Raw genomic sequence first — 19,989 nt, 5'->3', positions numbered from 1 at the left:
CTTCTGCATGGTTTCTGTATTCTTTACATGGAATGTGGCCAAGTATAATTAGGATTTATTAAAACTTTCTTTCTGTAATGATTTTCTTCTTGACAATCTCACATCAAGACCAGATTTGCAGACCAGATTTGCAAATTGTTGATAATTGAATTGTTAACAGTTTTTCCCACCTGAGCTTCAGATTTTTAGATGGAAAAAAATTGGATCTTGTAAATTTTTTGATGTCGTATTTTAACAAAATTCTTCTTTAAACTTCTCCACCACTTTGTCCATGACCTACTGTACCCGCTGAGGTCTTCATGATGATGTTTGTTCTCTAAGGACTATGTAGAAACACTGTCCTTATACTGAGATTAAACACTCTGTTTGCTAATTAGGCGACTTCCAAAAGCAGAATATTTCACTGGATTGTATTAAGGACTAGTTAAAATAGCTGAGGCTTTTTTCCAAAAAGTGTCATCGCTTCTGCTTTGAAATAATTAAGTTTGTAAAATTAATGTGACAGTTTTCAACAAACACTGTTTTTATAGTGAATTGGGGAAAATCTTTCCTCCAGCGTAGATATTCTCAGGAGAAAATCAGCTTTTAGCTAAATAGAGACTTGTTAAAATCTGATAACGAAGTCACAGTTGTAATATGACAAGCCATTAGGTGTTAATTGTAACGTATTTCAGGGAACAGGTGTATAGCATATTACTAAGCTCTGGAGAACCATGTGATGTCTCAAATGAAATTAAAAAAAGCACACACACACGCACGCCTGCACACGCCTACACATGCAGATTGCGAGTTGTAATCGTTTTACCTGATGAGTAAATTACTTGGGTAAATATTGAATTTGTCTGAGTGATTATTTTGCTCGAGGGGCAAACACACGCTCACGCACAATGCATGCAGTTTGTTTAAGCTTCTCTCTTATTTTCCACTCAAATTGATGTTTACAGGTTTGTGGTTGTGAATTTCTCTCCCAATCAGTAAGCTCCTCACTTGAGAGCGGCTTCAGACAGGACCCCCATCCCCTCTTTTTTTTTTTACCAGACAGCAGAGCGGGTGCTCCCAGTAAGCATGCCCACTGATGAGCCTCAGGCAAGGACCGAGACTCCCACTGTGAGCTGGTTGTTAAGGACTGTGTAGGAGGACAAGGGGCGTGCACGTATTTGGGTGCGTGTGCGTGTGTGTTTGAGGGATGCCATAGGGAAAAAGACACTGTGATTAAGTGATAGCTGTGATGAAGGATTTACACTCAAGCCGCTCTGACCGACAGCTGAGTGCCTCTCCTCAGTTGGCTCAACCTTTAACAATTCTTCAAAGATCAAAACAAGGTCAGCACTGTGATGGAGTTTGTTACCGTTGCAGCTCTCAGCGCCAGCCAGTTATCGCTCAAAGCCTTGGATCAAGAGAGGTTGCCTTTTTTATAGAGGAGGAGGCTCACTTCTTTTGCACGAAGTCCCTCTGTATCCAGGTGCGCACACACATGTGCCGTCCTCGGGAGAGCAGGACCCTCCGTTCTGACAGGAACAGCTGACTGAACAGTTGGGTCCCCAGAAGCCTTGTGGGCACACGTTATCACAGTGGATTCCTGCAGGCACATTAACAAAACGAATATTCAGCGGATGCAAAATACGAGGGGAAAAAAAAAAACCTGGTTTGCTGCAACATTCTAAATAGCCATCTGTAAAAACACATCATTAACAGGGACAGCATTCACAATGCCTGATATTAACAGATCTGTGAGGTTATTCAATCACCATGGATCCTCAAATGATTTTAGTCCTGAATAAAGCATCCAGTTTGAAGTGTGTGTGTGCGTGTGGGTGTGTGTGTTTTCAAACCCAGCCCATCTCTCACACTCCATTTCTCCTTTCCAAATGTATTTTATATTTGATCTGACTGGGGCTCCTTGCCAGTGCACTGTGTTGATTAACAGGGTTGGGCCTCCAGAGAGCTCCAGCTTGTCTCTCATTCTCTTTCAGCAAAGCTGGGGTTGTGTACAGAGCTAAAGGGAGGTACTCAGGCTACAAGAGCACAGACTGGAAGTGTCACAGTGTGTTTGGTGCAGCTCCAACCAACAATTGCAAAATAAAAAAATAAGAAAACACGGCTTCCACGCAGGGTTCTCGGTGTGCACATGAATGCATTAGCACATCCATCAGAACAGCAGCGTCTTTTCTCTCAGCCTCTTAGAAAAGTGAGATGAAAGGAGAAAGTTGCACATACTGTGCTACATACAGACATGTAGCTTCTTACAGAGTGATACACTTTATGTAAGTTGCATGCACGCGCTCACACAGACATACCCAAACTCTCATACAGTCATGTTCGAATCTCATTTGAAATTTCCTTTGAATAAGAATATCAGAAGAAGGTGTCGCCATTAAAGCGGCCTCGGCGCACAACCTTTGAATTAAACCTGGACTAAACTCTTGGGAGCCATGTTATACTGTAACCACGGCACTTTAGGGCAGGCATGGAGGAGTAAAAGGAGAGGAAATGTTAGTGCTGATGGGATGAGGGGGGTGATTTAGACATGAGCAGAGCTGTGGACATCAAAAGGAAAGCAAGGCATGTGTTATTCTGGGCCAGCCAGAATAAAAAACTGTGACTGCCTTCACTGTGGGAAAATGAATGCAGACAGAGCATCGTTTTTCTCAGAGTAATGGTGACAAACAGAGGGGCTTTGCATGCCTGAAAGAAAGAGTGAAGGAAAGTTGAACTGAGGTCTTTTGCTAAAAAATTGTCAGAGGTGCGACTGCTCTTTTTTTTCTTTTAGCTCTTGCTCACACACACAGACTCACTCTTTTTTCCTGCTCTGGTAAACAGTGCCTTGTAAAATTATTCATATCCTTTGAAAAGTTAAACATTTTGCTATGTTGCAACAACAAATTACAGTGTACATTAGTGGAATTTTATGTTATGGCCAAAAAAAGGTAGCACAAAATTGCGAAGTGGAAGGAAAATTACACAACAATCCCCATGAGTCAATACGTTTTTGAACCATTTTGTTTAAATTGCAATTGAAAGCTTTCAGAGTATATTTCACCATTTTCCACACCTAAAGGTGAAAAGTTTTTCCCGCTGCTCTTTCAAAATATCTCAAGTAAACAATCTGAAATTTTGCCATCTGCACTCTGTGTCACTCTAACACAAATACATCGATATAAACCATTACATCATATCTGTACTGGAAGTTCAGGTTGGTTTTCTCTGAAAGTTAACCTCTGCTCTGTGTCATCTTTGGCAGCCTGCAGATTTTCTTGATCCATGGATGAAAACATTTCCAACAGAATGATGCTACTACTAACATTCAATCATGAAGAGAGTGTGGTTAGGGTGATGTTATCAGTTAGCGTTCTAACAAACATATTGGCCAAAAATTTTACAACTCTATATCTTATACATATTTGTGTATCCCAGTTTGTTTAAAGCTACGTTAAAGACTTCTTACTACTTTCTTTCAACTGTTTTTTATTCTTTTCACTTTCCTGTAAAAGTCACATTTATAGTGCACTACATATAGTTGTACTGGACACAGATTTTCCCAAATGAACTGTGGATCTCCGCACCCCCACCAGAGCTTGGGCCTTTCAGCCGTTTCTGTTTAGACTTGCAGCTGTTCCATAAGTTTCAACCTTCAGATTGTCAACTGTACAGTATTATTTGAAATGTTGAAAACGGTTTGTTTTTCTCGGTCCTCATGATGGTTTTTGTTCACTAATGACGCCTTCACAGAAAAACCGTATTTACACTGAGACAACGTCACATAAATGTTTCACTATTTAATCTATTTGGATGATTTTTGAAGGCAGTTTGTTGCATAGACTTCTGTTTAGGGGCATTAGTTAAAACAGATTTCAAATGTATGTTAGTTAATGTTAGCAACAACCAGGTAGATCTACCAACTGATGCATTTATGCATAAACAGCTGTCAAGCTTCATCCCATTCCCAGACATTAAAACTAACAGCAACTTAACTGTAGGAACTTACACCAACTCAGAATTGTGCAGAACCACAAATAAGACAAAGTTGGTTTATATATAAAAAAAGCATTAGACCTTCCATAAATAGGCATTTTATTCTATCCCTGAGTCAAATGACTGTACTGTATCGAATCCCACAAAGTCCTCTCCTTCGCGGTTCAAGTGTGTACTTGCACATGTTTGTGTGACCCACTGAGCTGCACACTGCCCACAGCCCTGCACCCTGGTGACTCAATTAAGGCTGACAGATGGTCTCGACCTGTGCAGGATTCAGAGCATGAGAGGCCCATTTTGTCGTCTTCATTCTCACAGCTAATAAACCCACATTGTTTCCTGGAATAAATGCCCGAAGCTCAGGAGGCTGAATGGAGTGGGCTGCAGGGGGCTCACAGGCTTGACCTTTTCTCCTGAATTTTTCCCCTTCTCTGATTTCCTCTGTCTACCTGGACTCGAGAACTGGGACCTTAATTAGTATTTGACATTCAGAAACAACACATAATTTCAGAGCAGAATGTTCTTCATCCTTGCTCTGTCATTCACAATCTCCTTTAACAGCTTTTTCCAAGAGTGCAAATTATTTTAATGATGAGAGCCATAGACTGCATACATCAATAAAAATGTGTTTGCAACAGAAATAAATGCTTTACTATTCCATTATCACATTTAGGTGATGACTAAGCTGAACCCCCCCCCCCCCCCACACACACACACACACACAAAAACTAAAGTTTTCATTTAGGGGTTGTTGACAAAAAAAGAATAACTCAACCAACGTAGACAGTGTGTATACTGCATTTAGCTTCTGCAACTCAGCACAATCTATGTAAAGGCATGTAATCCTAAATGACCTTATCTAGTAAATTATTTTAAAACTTCGAAGTTAGAAAATGGCAAAGAAATTATACTGATTAAAGTAAAAGTAATTTGCTTTAGCTTATAAAAATCTGTACAGTGTTAAGGTGATATGATGAGCAAGTGTTTTGAACATAATTGTATGACAGAAAATAGAAATACAAAACCTTGTTCAACTCATTTTCTGCTTGCAATGAAACTTTCTTCACAAATGACTAATTTTTTGACATTTCCTCTTTACTCTGATTGGTTTCATCTAATTAGATATATCTAATATAATTATTTCAATGCCACTAAGAATTAAACACTAGGCTGAGACTATCATAAAATGTTGCTTTTGTTGTGATGTAAAAAATGTGTCTTTTTATTTTAAAGTACATGTGCTGAGCCTTGCTTATCTGTTGTAATAGGTTTTCAGGGAGTGCTAGATGTACACAAATACTGTTTCTTGAGTTGTTTCTTGGCTTATCTAGGTCTGGACCCCAAACAAATTTCACCATCAATGCCAGAGGTTTTAAAGGACTCCTGGCCTAAATATTTGCTTAAGTTGGCTAAGTTTGTTCTGCTGGGCCATAAAAAAATAATATTAGTTGTAATAAAAGCTTGTCTGCATGCCAGCACCAAATAATTAATTTAGAGCTCAAGTCTTAACATTCTTGATCCTTCTGCAGCACTGGCTAAATAAAGCAAACTAGCCAATTCATTAATAAAACTCTGCTTAGATACCCTGTATATACAGAGAACAACACAAACCATGAATGCTCCTGTATATTTGTTGTTGGTGTAGATCTGTGTCTTTGAGGAGCATCTGATGTCTTTGATATTGTGCTAATGAGGCTAATTGACAGATAAACTTTGAGCTTCTTTTGATTTGTGAGGAAGCAGCACTGACCGGTCCATCCCGGGTAGCAGCGACAGAAGCCACTCATAGGGTCGCAGCCATCAGCGTGACTACAATCGCACCGCTCACGGCAGTCCAGCCCATAGGTGCCGTCCTGACAACGACAGTAGCTTCAGCGTTACAGCTCTCAAGCAGAACACTTTGCAGCTGGTACATGTTGACGAGAAGTTGGAAAGATTTGTATCGCTTTCTCATAGAAACTGCACTTACAGGGCAGGACTCATGACAGTGCTCCCCTCTCCAGCCAGGAGAACAAGCACAGGTGCCGTCCACAGGGTCACATGCAGCACCGTTGCTGCATAAGCATGTTTGGTTACAGCCCAGACCCCACATACCGCTGGAGCAAGGAATGGAGCAGTCCACACCCTGCCAGCCTTGAACAGAAGAGACATCCAAGGAGAAAAAAAAGAAAAAAATTAATGTTTATTAAAGATGTATTTAAAAAACATGGAGAGATTTTGAATAAGAAACCAAAATCTTATTATTGTAAATTATCTCAAACATAAGAATACAAATGTGGAATTATAAATAATAACAATATTGGCTAAATGGCAGAATACTGAGCTAATTTTTTAAAAGTTTTTTTGATGGTTGAACATTTTGGAAGTCAGTCATTAATCTTCTGACAGCCTTGAGAATAGCTTGAATTGTGGCCCAGTCCTCCTAACAGTCTTGTTGGCCATACTGCTCACACATTTTTTTAGCTCTGCATACAAATTTTCTATGCCACTGAAATCAGGACTTTGAAATTGGAAAAAAAATACTTTGTTGCCTCTATGCTACTTAGCAATTAATTTGGCTGCATGTTTATTGCCATAGTCAATTTCAAAGACTGTCTTAATATGTTGCTACATATGGCAGCTGTATCATTTCTCCTCTAGCAAACATCCAAACAACATAATATTGCCATCCCTAAATAACACACTTGAGATTATGTTCGCAGGCTCATGAGCCTCCTCCTTTTATACTCCAACTGCCCTGGTCAGTGGTCACTATGGCCAAAGACTTCAGGTTTGGCTTTAAAATACATGCATCTATTTATCTTAAATGTTGGAAATTATCAGAAGCTTGCCATAACAAAATAATCAAGGGTCTCAATTTTAAATATTGCATAAGCACAAAATGGGATCTGAATCTGCCATATATCACTTAACATGCAAAGTTTAAGATCTGTGTAAAAAAAAAAAAAAAAAAAAAAAAAACTTGACAGGAGAATGTGCGGTCCCTCACACAGTCTAATCCGCACATGCACTCATTTCAAAGACAGGGGAAACTGGCGATGCAGATGGTGAGGTGGGGAATGGAAGCCACACTGCATCATGATTCCTTGCAGACATTTAATTTCCCTCCATATCAAATATTAATCATAGATCAACTTTATCATAAGCATTCAAAACAGCAGTGTTATTTATGGTTCTGCTGGTGAGGCATAGCTAAAACAAAATAATGTGCCTTTCAAATTAAAAAAGACCTATAAGCCAACTTAAATCGTAAATCAAAGCCCATACAATATTTCATCAATGTTTTTTTTTTCATATTCCTTTCCTGGATGATCGTCAGGGTGATGAGTATGACAGATTAATACAGACAAGGTGTGAAACATGTGAAAGGATCAGACTGATTGTTGTAAATATATAAATACAGTGGTCAAACTTGTGTAAATCTGTGCGATGGATGAGTTGGCAGAGTGCATCATGGAAGACTTTGCAGATGGGACAATTAGGAAGCAAAGTAAAAAGATTCTGGCCTGGTGTACTGATGCTCTCTTCTACTATACGTTATAGGGGACAGTGCTAGCCCCTCAGGCGTTGGATCTCAACCCCCTTTCCAGAATCCCAGAATGCAGAGGAAATGCGCATTAATACCGGTCATTCCCGCACGCACTCAACTATTGAGCATGCCATCGGCCTCCTAAAAAGCTGGTGGCAGTGTGTTTCTTTTATTTGTCACGTCATGGCAACCAAAACCACACCTTATACATCGACACATTGATTTCTGTCTGGGTGAAATTGCTCTTCTTTACTCTTTTCTCAGTGGTTGCCATTGGTGACCATGAAAAAACATGGCTCAGCGAGGGCATTTAGATACACCTTTATATTCATGATGCACTTTGCATTGACCATTTATGGTTGAATGTGAACAGAACATGAGGCAGAACCTTGTACGGAAATGTTGAAGTATAGCAGTTATTTATAAAGTGGTAAATCCTTTCTAGTGTGCATGTGCATGGTCTTATAATCAGATTTTTTTTTGATGGATACTATGTTTGGCTTTTAGTCATTTGGCCAAAAGATCGTAGGCCTCAGTTGCCATACGTACTGTATATCGTATGGCAACTGAGGCCAAAACCCTTAAGCAAATTAATTAAAGACACAGTAGCCGTTATGTAAACATTTGAATTTCAATAAATTAATTTTTTTAAATCTCTAAGATTTATTTTTTTTATTTCTATGGTATTTTTAAGCTTAAATAGGGTTTGGTTACAGATAAAGAGCCTCAGGAAAAAAAAAAATCTTATTAGCTTCTTGTTTCCACCATCAGCAGTATGCATTTTAGGTTTTTGTTCTTTGATAGCGCCCATATATTTGAGAGTGTTTATTAATAATTCCATTTGATATTTTGGTGAACTGTCCAAAGTTTACCCCAGGTCTCACTTGTTGACTGCTAAGGAGAGGCACCAGCTCCTTTGCAAGAATTAAATGGGTAAAGAAAATAGATAGATGGATGAATGGGTTTGAAATCTGAAGATATATCAAAATTACAGTGACATGTGATGCAGAAACTCTCATCACAGTCTTATGTTTATCAGAGAAGGATACCAACCTACGTTGGGCCACTATGGGCTGTCAGAACTGTTTCAATGTGCTCTGGCACTAATTTTAAAATCTCTAAGGCTACTGGTGAGACAAATATCAGTCTTACAAAAGTATTAGTTCATTAAGTGATTGATGGTAGTGATCAGCTATCTCTCAAAATGTTAAACTGAGCTTAGATTTAGTGACTTCACATCATTATTTCTATTCTCATCAAACAACCAATTTTTGTTCAATGACCATCATCTTTCTGAAAATTGTTTATTAAAGAATAAAGATTAAAACTCAGAATAAAGTGGTAACAATTTACAGAAGATCATCACAGCACCAAAAAAACCTCACAATAAAAGAGGATCTTGCTAATCGTAATCTAGTCTTACAACCAAACAGGGTCTTGCCACGTAACATCGTTAAAGTTGCATCTGGGTTTTGTGCTGCATTTCTAAACTGTCACTGAACAACAGGTATGCCACAGTATTTGCTGGGTTTCTTAAATTATATCTGCATTATAGATGCTTGCACTTTACACAATACAGTTGCAAGACTGCACATATCTATGCATTTCCATCTATATTAAATTAACGCTTCTAAAAAAAAGTACTGGAATAAAATACATAGAATGTCACAACCATATTACAACTTAAATGCTATCAAACATATTTAAAGGTGACTGGAAGATTTTAGAAAAATTAGCATTATTGTATGTGTACAAATGATGGTGTAAAAAAAATACTGCGTATATGATAAGGTCATGAGAAAAACGCTTTATGAAACTGTCTTTTGACAAAATTTCAATTCTATTTGAGGGACATGTAATTTTCTCACATTTTCTTTTTCAATAGTGTTGCGTATATACCACAGGTGTTGTGACCACAGGATATAATGTTCCATAGCAACCAAGTTCTAGCATTTAATTAACTGGGAACTCAGTTTCTCTTAAATGCTCAGTTTCCATGATTAAAATTCCAGAGAAGGGAGATTTGGTACCAGGTGCGCTTGGAAGTCTGATGACATTGTTACAAATATAAATGGAACCGCAAGAGCTACTGAGTTTTTAGTCAGAGATGCTGAATTAAAAGAAGACTTAATAGTTTGTAAAGAAACAAGCTCTGGATGAAGGTCTGGCAATAAGACAGGTGGTAAGTAACTTCTCTGCATGAAGTCCTTCTGGATAAGAGACATTTCAGCTCGTCGCCATCTGAATTGGTTGGGTGTTATGAAAGCCAAAGTATGGCTGGTAATATGACAAATAGATGATTAACTTTATTATTGCTGGATTTGTTGAAGGGTGAGTAATTTCGTGCCAAGTAATTTTCTCAGCTTGGTGAAACCTCTTATTCTGACCTGCACTGCTATTTTTTAACCGATGTTTCAGTTCATTTGAAACACTCATTATATGACGTACGGTTTATAATAATAAAGCTTATTTAGCAAAGTTTCCTTTGATATTGTTTTTCAACCCAAGAAGTAATACTTTGCAAAAAGAATTATCACACTTTCTGTAACAAAACAGAGTGTGTTAACAGACTGCTGTTTTAATATGTCAGTGATCTGCTTGTATCTGCATTACAATACAGTGTCAGCGGTTGTAAATTCCTTTTTGTGTTTGACAGACTTTTTTACACTTTATAATCTCATTTTTGCTTTGCTGTTTTCTGTCCTGTGTTAGTGTTCACTGGGAAAAGTCGTTACAAGACTCATTGTGTCATTAATATTGATAATTGAACTATGTTTCCAGCCACATTCTACTGTAGTTATTTTTAACTTTAAAAAAGGTATCCTCCAGCAAGTGTTTTCTCTAACAAAATATGACATCTGTTAAAGCAGCTCTTCCCTGAGTATCGGTCTGATGTTTTGGTGCTTGGCTCCAATATGTATTCAATACCATTTCTTATGTGTGGTTTGTTATAATGCTCTGCTTTTTTAATGTGCATTTTTGTTTTGTTTTTGTTTTCAATTATTAATATAAATGAACAATATTTTAAAATGGAGAAAATAAAAGTAACAGATTGCAGAAATGAGGTCTCCCTGTTGTGTGCTATGATTGTGCAGTGCAGTCACACTCCAATGATTAAGTTTTAACTTTAATTTCAAGTCTGCCTTCAAAAATAGATTTTTAGCTCAGTGGCAACTTTCTGGTTAAATAAAGTCTAAATAAATACATAACATTGTCTAAAATGGATAAATGCATTGAACATAGGTACATTTGTAAAATACCATTTAAATGTAACTAAAATTTCATGAATATAGCAGATAAAACATTAGTTAATAAATTTACTAAAATAGAATATAAATTAAAGACTATTTAAATGACAGACAGCAGGATGATTTATAGAAATAAGACCTTGTTTCTGACATGGCCCTTCATGCTAGCTGTTAGTGTGACTCATTGATTTGGCATATTCTTGTTGACAAAACAGCTTGATTGTTGTCATCGGCTACAACAACAATAGGCTGTCATGCTCTACCGTTCCATTTGATACATCGTCAATCCACAATATGCTAGTGGAGATTCTGTTTTAGAAAGGAATATCTATAAAGTCCATTGTTGTGTCAAAAAAGTGTGTTATAAATTTATCAATCTGCTTCAATAAAACAGTGAAGAGGCTTTTTGTCAATTATTGATGTGAGTACTGTCAATATTTGTAAGTTTTCTAGCACCAAAAGATGATGAAATGTGCCCTTTTATAAGCCGTGCTGACAAAGAAGATGGTATTTTGACCAGTAAAACAAAATAAATAAATAAAAATAGCAGTGCAACAATATTTTTGAAATGTCAGTGGAGTATTTGTCCTGATATGTTTTTCTTAACTTAATTATTAAATCCTCATTAGTCTTAAGTATGGTCGACAGATTGATTGAGTATTCAATTATCAATTATAACACTCAGAACACCTTTGTTGACACAGCCATTTATCGTCTATCTCCACTCACTTATTAAGTAGCTACTTTATAATCTATCTGTGATGCAGAGAGTACAATGTGTGGTTAGATTTATTTGTAATGAAACTAAATGTGAAAAAGTGGAAGTGGTGCAATCCCTTTCCATTGCCACTATATATACATTAAATTATGAAGCGATGCCATTAATGGAATCCCAACCTCAAAATCCTAGAAGTTATATTATTAGGCTGTTGACAATTGTAAAATATTTTATGTCTTCACGACCCTTCTGCTAAATAAGTCAGGCCTTTTTTACAATTTATGATTTTGTCTCTAGGAAAATGCAACTTACAGCAGTACCTTCCCCTCCAGTTCTTCATGTCTTACATTTCCACACTTAAACACACCTGGCTGACATGAATGGGCTACAGCTTGATGAAGAGCTGATGTGCTGACCCATTTTACTGAATAATGTGTGCGGGAGTAGGAAAAATACATAACATACAGTTGGGGGAGCTGAAAATTAGTATTAGACACCTCAGTCTTAAGTATTGCATCATTCAAAAACAGGAGTTAAAACTTATTTATTAAAATATGAGTGTGGGAAAGGCAAATGTATGAGATTTTCTTTCAAGAAAACAACTAATTGCACTGGGATTCACTCTTTGCACATAAAAGGCTTTGTGTGTGCGAATGTTTATTAATTTGACTAGTAAACCTGAGATGAAGTTTCAAAGTCAGTGAAGCATCTTTTACATCAAAATAAGGCCTGTTAACATCATCAATCAAAAGTTTATTGTTCTCTACCTTCTCTGCAGACGCAGGAGCCGTCGACTGGAGAGCAAGATGCTTGGTTGTGGCAGGAGCAGGTGGACATACAGCTTGGCCCAAATAGACCAGGTGGACACACTGTAGCGCAGTCCTCACCCTGTGAAAGAAATAATGCTAATTCAGGCAAAAAATAAATAAATAAATAAATAAACTATTACAAACAGTTAGAGATAGCAGGACAAAGAGGGTTACCTGGGTTAACTGTTTAACCCAGGCTGATCATATTGTAAATTTAAAGTAAAGGTAAAAGGGAAAGACCACACTTGATCACTTCCAAGCAATCATTTTTAAGCTTCCAATTATCCACTCTATATATGCTGACAGCACTTTCCTCCAGCCATGCTTTTTGCTTTCCTACTTCACCCCATCTCTCAATTTTTTCCTACATCTCTCTTTATACAAGTCTCATCGCTTTTCAACTGTGAGCCTGGCAAGACTCCAAAGGCCTGGGAATCCACACTTCTCATTCATCCCTCAGCAGGCAAGCAATGATTAAATCTTCAATCTTCCCCTCTTCACTACTTTAGTACAACTAGTTCTGTTCTCAGTACACTTCCTGTTACATAAGTTGCTGTCTTTGTCTTGTGCCATGACCAGTGGAGGATATAGTGTATCTCCTGACATCCACTCTGCGAAGAAATGTTTACTACTCCACATGCTGTGATTGACCCAAACCAAATCAAGAGGATGTAAACAGCTTTTGTATGTTGCAATAAAGCAAAAATAAGTACTTAAAACTTTTTCTGGATATTGAAATACAGTAAGATATGAACAGAAAGTGGAATCCCATGCAGCTATAACAGCTTAATCTCTTCTGGAAAAGGATTGCACTAGTTTTACAAGTGTGCTTAAGGGCATTTTGACATGCTCTAAACAAGACATTCCATACCTCTGCCTCTATGTGTGGAATTTTATTTTGAGGTATTGAACTTGAAATGCTTGACTTGGAAAAAAAAAAGTGATTAAATAAGCACCAAGCAAATATGAGTGACTATGGTAATTTGTAATTGTTCATGAAAAGTCAAAGGAAAAAAAATTTCCCCAAGTAATTATGAAAAACTTGTTATCAGATTTTCTTTTTTCGTTTGTTTTTTATTTGCCTAGTATCACCCGTGTCCAAAGTGTACATTGTAAAACTTGCAGTGATGACCTGAAGTGGAAAGGAGAAAGCAAAACTGTCTACATCTTCATTAGGGACACCGTGGGGGTTACGAGTGGTGAGAAAGTCAATGCAAGAGATTTTGGCCCACAGTGAAAATAGGAAACAATGGGCTAAAGCCAAACAGCCAGATTCCACTAGGGGGAGAACATAATCTTACACTTATCTGTGACACACTGCTGGCAGGACTCACTCTTCTATTAATGAGAAAACCAATAAAAGATCAGCACTAATATCCTTAAGTTTCTTGTTCTTGCATTAGAGAAATTATTTGGTAAAGGACATAAAGTACTCATTCTATGTCCTCTGCAAGCTCCATTAGAGTTTTTTTCTGTTTTTCAGGCTGAGAGCAGCCCACCTCAACTAGTCTCGTTCCTCCCTCAGCTGGAGATCACAGCCACTGTACGGGCTCCTACAGTCTCCCTTTCAAAACCAAGCATTGAGTGACAGGTGACACAATGATTTAGAGTTCCAATTAGAGGCCCAGAGGAGTCCTGAGTGGATCTTGCTTTGCTCACCAGAGTGCTGGGGGACTGCTGGCTGCTCACTGCTCTCATTATCATTTTGAACTCAGCTTAAACAGGAGGCAGGAGGAGATGTGCCAGTGGACGCCAGGGGCAGAACACACATCTTATAAAGTCGCTCCCTCCGTACACCACATAAAAGCGTCTGTCTGTGAATGAAATTTTTATCAATCGGTTGCAATAACCTTTGTTCTGCTGAAAGTGACAGCTTCGAGACTGCTAACAATAGCAGTTCCGTTGCAGTTGTTAAGCGTGAAGAAGTTTGAGCAGCTGGCGGGGGGGGAGGTTAGATAGCGGGTGTGGGGGGATGGGTCGGAGGTTTTAGGCTTCAGCCCTTCCTCAGAGAAAAGGCAATTTATTGGTGACTGGACTCATGGATAAAATGATACCCAGACACAAATGGCCACATGGATTCCATGTGGTTTCCCCCTTATGGTGCAGTAACCAGACCACTTGGCCTGTTCTCCAGAGTGTAAAGACACTACTCTGATTAGTCGTCTGATTCACATTTGTTCAAAGAGGGGAGGGATAGGGGTCTGAATTTCAATTAACACACAGGCTGTCGGTCTTTGGCACGAGAGCTTATATAACAGCTTAAAGTTAGTATCCAGAGCCTTTAGAAAAAAACTATTAGGTGAATGTCAACTATGTGACCAGAAAAGGCTTTTTTCCTCTAGAAACCTTTTTATGAGATCCTGGATCAAAGTTGAGTCTGTTTACACTGTGGAGTTCAAAATTGTGCTGTTAATGCTAATTATGTCCTACTGCAGTAGTGTTGCTACTATAGATCAACTGATCTGGGTAGACAGGTCTCCCACTGCAACTGAAGAGTTCAGAATGTGATGGAAAAACAAAAATATTCCAGAACAGCATTAATAACGGAGGCATTAAGCTCTTCTATGGTTTTCAAGTCAAGTGCTGTCACTCCAAAGTTTACACAAGAGAGATTTTGACTCATGACTCTGTGCAAGAGAAAGAGAAAAAGGTCAGGTTGCCAGGAAAAGCAATGATCATCAGTGATAACACTATAACCAATCTTCAAAGACCCAAGCAATGACACTTTATAACTTATATAGTCACTCCACACCTTATACACTTGTCACAATATTACTGGTCAACCTTGATTTTTGTTCTGTTGTAGAAATTGGAGCAGTTTTTAACACTAGCACACATAATTTGGTCTAAAGCCTAGCAAGGCTGCCAATGACTTTTTGAACATTTCTTTTGCAGAGATTACGTCGCATGTATGTCATGTAAATACATACATCAAATATCCTAGTAAAGATCCATTGATAATATAGCTTATTCTAACACTGAACCATGCAAATGCACTGACCTCTCTTTGGGATTTTGGGTGCTTCAAAGTAAAAGCTATACTGACAGCATGACCAACATTGTGACTTTGTTTGACATTTTGAGTGCACCAAATGAGGTGCACTCAAAATGGTCAGGTCTAGGTGGTCAGCTGATCTTTAAGTTTGAAATATCCACAGAAAGACAAAAATTATAGCAAATATAATGTATCCGTCCTGATGCAGTAAAATATCTAGAATTTCAACTTTTGAACCAACCCTTTAATACACACAATTTAATCTGGGAATGCATCAAAAGCAACACATACACATCAAAGATGTGACAGGACTTGATAGATTTTATTAGGAGACAACATGACGTCAGCTTTACAGTAAAGCTTGTAGCTATTAAAAGTTTTTGTGTTTTTTTTCCCAATGCAGAGATTTGTCTTTATGTGAAATGAGAGGAGAAGCAAAAGCTCTGTGGAGGCTTACAGCTTAGTTTTAGATGTAGTATAGTTCACAGCAGGTACAACTTAAAACAAAATTAAAATCACATCTAACTTAAAGGAATTTTATGACATCAACACATTTTAATGAGTAGAACTTTTCAAATAAAACACAGGGGAAGGATAACAGCAGACTTACAGAAGACCGCTTCTTAAACTTAAAATCGGTTGATGATAAACAATTCTGTAGAGTAGTAACTGCTTTAACTTGTACTTTAGAAAATAAATGCGGCAAAGCTTTCTTGCATTATCAGTTTAAGTACCTAAAAATGTCTCTGATTAGAGTGTTTACGCCTCCACAGAGGCTGGAAGCAAAAGCCTAGACTTTATTGATTTACTGTAGTTAGTTAAATCAATATTTCCACTAATATGTATTGATTTTATATATGATTTGAAATGTACTCTCTAAAAAAAACTATCACATTTAATTTGAATTGCTGGTTTAAATTTTGTTTATGCAAACAAAAATATTACTTACTCTTGTTTTATAATTTAAACTTGACAGAAAATGTCAACTGTAGAGATGACTGAAACAAAATTATGGGAATACTGAAACTCAGAGAGATGTTTAGTCCACATCATGACAAAACTCCAGGTTTGGTTCAGGGTACGTTCAAAAAGGACTACCTCCCTACCAGAGCCATGTTTTGAGGTTGATTTCTACACTGATAATCCGATTTGGCCATGGTTCCTGCAGTGGAAATGAAAAGAGTAAAAGAATGTCACCAGATAACTATCCTGACCTCTGGAACAAGTTCCTGCAGTAGAAACAAACCTAGATTGCCCTTAGCCACAGCAGTAAATTTGTACCTATTAGTATTTTAATGTAATTGGAGTACTTCTTTTTCAGAAAGCCTTTACCTGACACAACATTGATTAGACTTTTATCCACCGAGACCTGATGCAAATGGCATCACTAATTACCAATCAGTTTCACTCCTTAGCGGAGCATCTACCTGCTGGACGTGTGAATTCAGAGTAAATTTATTGCAGCACAAAAGAGAGGGAGCCGTGATGAGAGTCGGGAATCGGATTTAATTTCTCCATTTGCAAAGGAAAACTTGAATAGATTCCTAAAGCTTTCCTGTTTCAAGTGAGGACAGGGTATGTAGAAACTGCATGCTACACTGTGCCCGCACTGTAGATTGTAAGGGACAATGCTTGAATAGGTAACATGTAATCACTTTGTCTGAGCCAAAAAGAGCATGTCCAATTACCAGGACTAAATCAAGCGTGCCGGTGCTCAGTCTGTTCCAACACTTTGCTTGGTTTGCCCCCCGATGGGACTCCAGAACAAAAAAAATGCAGCGGGGAGGCTTAATCTTATAAGCGATCCCCAGTGGAAGTGACTTGTCTGGCAATTATAGCCTCAACACCATCATGAGACACGTTTTAACAGGTCCACCTCATAATACGCATGTACCATGAATGTGACGCAAACGGGAAGCAGCTACAGATCTCTAAATGCACAACAATATGTTTCAATGGTTTGCAGAGCAGCAGCTTTGTTAAAAGTACCAAAAAAACACAATGAACATTCACCTCCCCTCTCCCCGCACATAAACACACAAATTCTCCATATGAGCTGCGTCTGTTCCCATCTGACTGCCTCCTTTTCTATCCAGCTTCTGCCCTCTAGGTCTGTTTAATGGATCTGGCAGCCCTTCCCAGCAGCCGCCACAGTGAACAGGTGGAGCAAATTAAGACACAGTCTGGAGCCCCGCTCGGTAGCTCAATTCACCACAGAGGCTCGCTGTAAGACACAGGCAATTTCCACTGAAATGTAACATTGGCAGACGTGTACTCTCCAGGTCTCTGTTGCTCCGTAACTTCAGATTGCAAAACACAAAATACAATGGCGAAACTGATTGGAGTTACTCAACTAATTTGACAGTTGTAAAAAGGGGACAATATGTCTGCAGGAAAAAAGGACTAAAAACAGAACTGACCAAAGATCAACTTGTCCTTTCAAGGTACAAAAAAATAGATCCAAGCTTGCTCTGTTCTTGTTTCTTTGACCCTTCATAAATTCAGTCCTATTTGTAAAATTCCACAACTACTCACACAGGGTCACAATTGAGACTGAATTATAGTGGACCCATGTCCAGCGGTGCAACAAGGCGTATCTATAATAACACAAAAAATACTTTCACCTTGATTTTAACACTCTGTATATAAAAAGCTCCTAAAGAAAAAACTGGGACCATTTCCAAAATATTTCTGCCTCAATTACTTTTTTCCACAGTAGCCACAAATAACATGCAACATAAATTAAATGTACAACTTTCAGAACTAAAACTTACAAAGTACAAGGATAACACTTTAAGGGATGCAACGGGAGACCCTGTTTCCTGCCTAGCAACCATTTATAAAATGCTTTAAAGAGGTTGTGATCAAGCATTCTTCTGGATGTTTTAAATAAAAAAAAGTTATGGTGAAGTTGATTAGCTGCTATTTTTATATTATTTTAAGTTTTAAGCAAGTACTTTGTTAGCAATAACCAATTTGGTTGTTAAATATTTTTTGTGAGTCAATTTGTGTTACCTCAGGTACTTTTTTTTTTTTTTTTAAAAAGGGACAATTGGCACCTGTTTTTGAGTCAGATTATAGTTATTTAAGTACAGAAAGTGTATTAAACAGAATTATATCCATCTCTTTAACTGTGACGCCCATAAATAAAAAGCATTTAATGAGTACTAAATATATATACATCCGAATCTAAACACATTGTCAGAACAAAAATTACACTCAGTTATCTTCACTTAAAATAAAAAATGGTTTTGACAGTGGCATGATTGTTGTATGAAAATTAAACTGAAAACAGTCAAACTACCAAAATAATCTGAATAAGCTCCAGAAAACCAGAAGAGCTTTTGATAACTTTAAGTGTAAATATGAAATTAATCAAACTAAAGGTATTACATTGTTTTTTTTCCTTCCTTATATTATTAAGCATCTATTTTATATTTGGAAAATTTTACCTAAGTTTCTTGTTTGACTCATATTGCCATGTTGACTCAAAATGACGACTGTCTTGAAGAAGCCAGATGAGGGTCAAAGTGAAAGTAACATAAGAGGAAATGTCAAATGAGTAGAAAATAAACAGTAATCTGTTGATAATAAGCAGTGCTTCGGGAACACAAAGCTCACCATGAAGCCAGGAGCGCAGGTACAGATCCCTGTGACAGGATGACAGTCAGCTCCATTGGTACAGCTGCAAGGCAGAAAGCATCCTTCTCCGTAGAATCCAGGAGGGCAGGTCTCATTGCAGTAAAGCCCTGTCCACCCTGGTGAGCATGTGCATTCACCAGATAGTGGGTGGCAGCTACAAATAAAGCCAAATGAAAGGAAAAGGAGATAAAGGTAAGAAGAGTAAGCACCAAAGCGATCAGCTCTTCATATTTAAGCAGGATCAAAGTATGATGCCTGCAGCAACAGTAGACTGTGTGCTTGTTTCAGATAAATGAAGTGTCCCTTTTCTCCTTCATTCAGTAATGACTTCTATGGCTGATGCCCAGCTCCTGCTGGAATCAGAGCATTAGCACTACATTAAGTATGAATGTTGCTGAGGAATTATGAATGAAGCAAAGGTCGCGATTAAAAGCTAACTGGATGACATGGCTGCGATGTCTACAGACTTCGGAATGACCACTGGCTTTAAGGAAAGTCAAGATGAAGTTAAGTCACCGAGGTTTTATTCACTTGAAATTATTCGAAAGACAATATGTGCCACCTTCATTAAAAGTCTTCAGTAAAAGTAGCCAAATCTGCATCAAGAAAATTAAGCAAGATTAAAAAAAATGGAAATGCCAGGACGTAATGAGCATATGTTGGGTAAGATACAGTTCTACGGACATAGAGCAGAAACTGGCTCTGTCTCCCGCTTGTGATGGGATCAAGGGAACTTTTTTAAATTCATTCATTTGTTAATCTGGGAGCTCTGGGGTGCATATGGTAATTAGCAAGTTCAGAAAAAAATGGGAATTGCTTATTTAAGATCTTAAATACAATAAGATGCATCCTAAAATGAAAACAAAGAGGCCAGGGTGATGTGGTCCTGTTCTTCTCTACCAGTAGGCAAGTCATGGAGGAGCTTTGTGAACAAGCTGCAGGCGTGATAACTGAGACAGAGGAAGCACCAGGTATAAAGAATTGATGTAATCTAACTGTGAGGTAATGAAACCCCGAAGAATTTTAGTTTGTGATGATTTTTAGTTAGTGAGAAATGTTTTAAAGTCTGTTCTGAT

The 19,989-nt window shown here is 37.9% G+C and overlaps 1 protein-coding gene across 7 annotated transcripts in view; it reads right to left on the bottom strand.

The window, feature by feature from the left end:
- The window catches only part of megf11 (multiple EGF-like-domains 11), a 109,890-nt gene that overhangs the window by 17,694 nt on the left and 72,207 nt on the right, over window positions 1-19,989 (bottom strand). For all 7 annotated transcript variants that reach the window (XM_044123718.1, XM_044123719.1, XM_044123723.1 and 4 more), the window contains 5 exons: window positions 18,893-19,067; window positions 12,235-12,355; window positions 5,942-6,105; window positions 5,723-5,825; window positions 1,433-1,579 (listed from right to left, as the gene is read on the bottom strand). In XM_044123718.1, the coding sequence (XP_043979653.1) occupies window positions 1,433-1,579; window positions 5,723-5,825; window positions 5,942-6,105; window positions 12,235-12,355; window positions 18,893-19,067 (710 nt within the window). The remainder of the gene's footprint in view (window positions 1-1,432; window positions 1,580-5,722; window positions 5,826-5,941; window positions 6,106-12,234; window positions 12,356-18,892; window positions 19,068-19,989) is intronic.

This window comes from Gambusia affinis, linkage group LG08 (assembly GCF_019740435.1).
Source record: "Gambusia affinis linkage group LG08, SWU_Gaff_1.0, whole genome shotgun sequence".
Taxonomy (NCBI): Eukaryota; Metazoa; Chordata; class Actinopteri; order Cyprinodontiformes; family Poeciliidae; genus Gambusia; species Gambusia affinis.
This window is presented reverse-complemented; position numbering and strand designations above follow the sequence as displayed.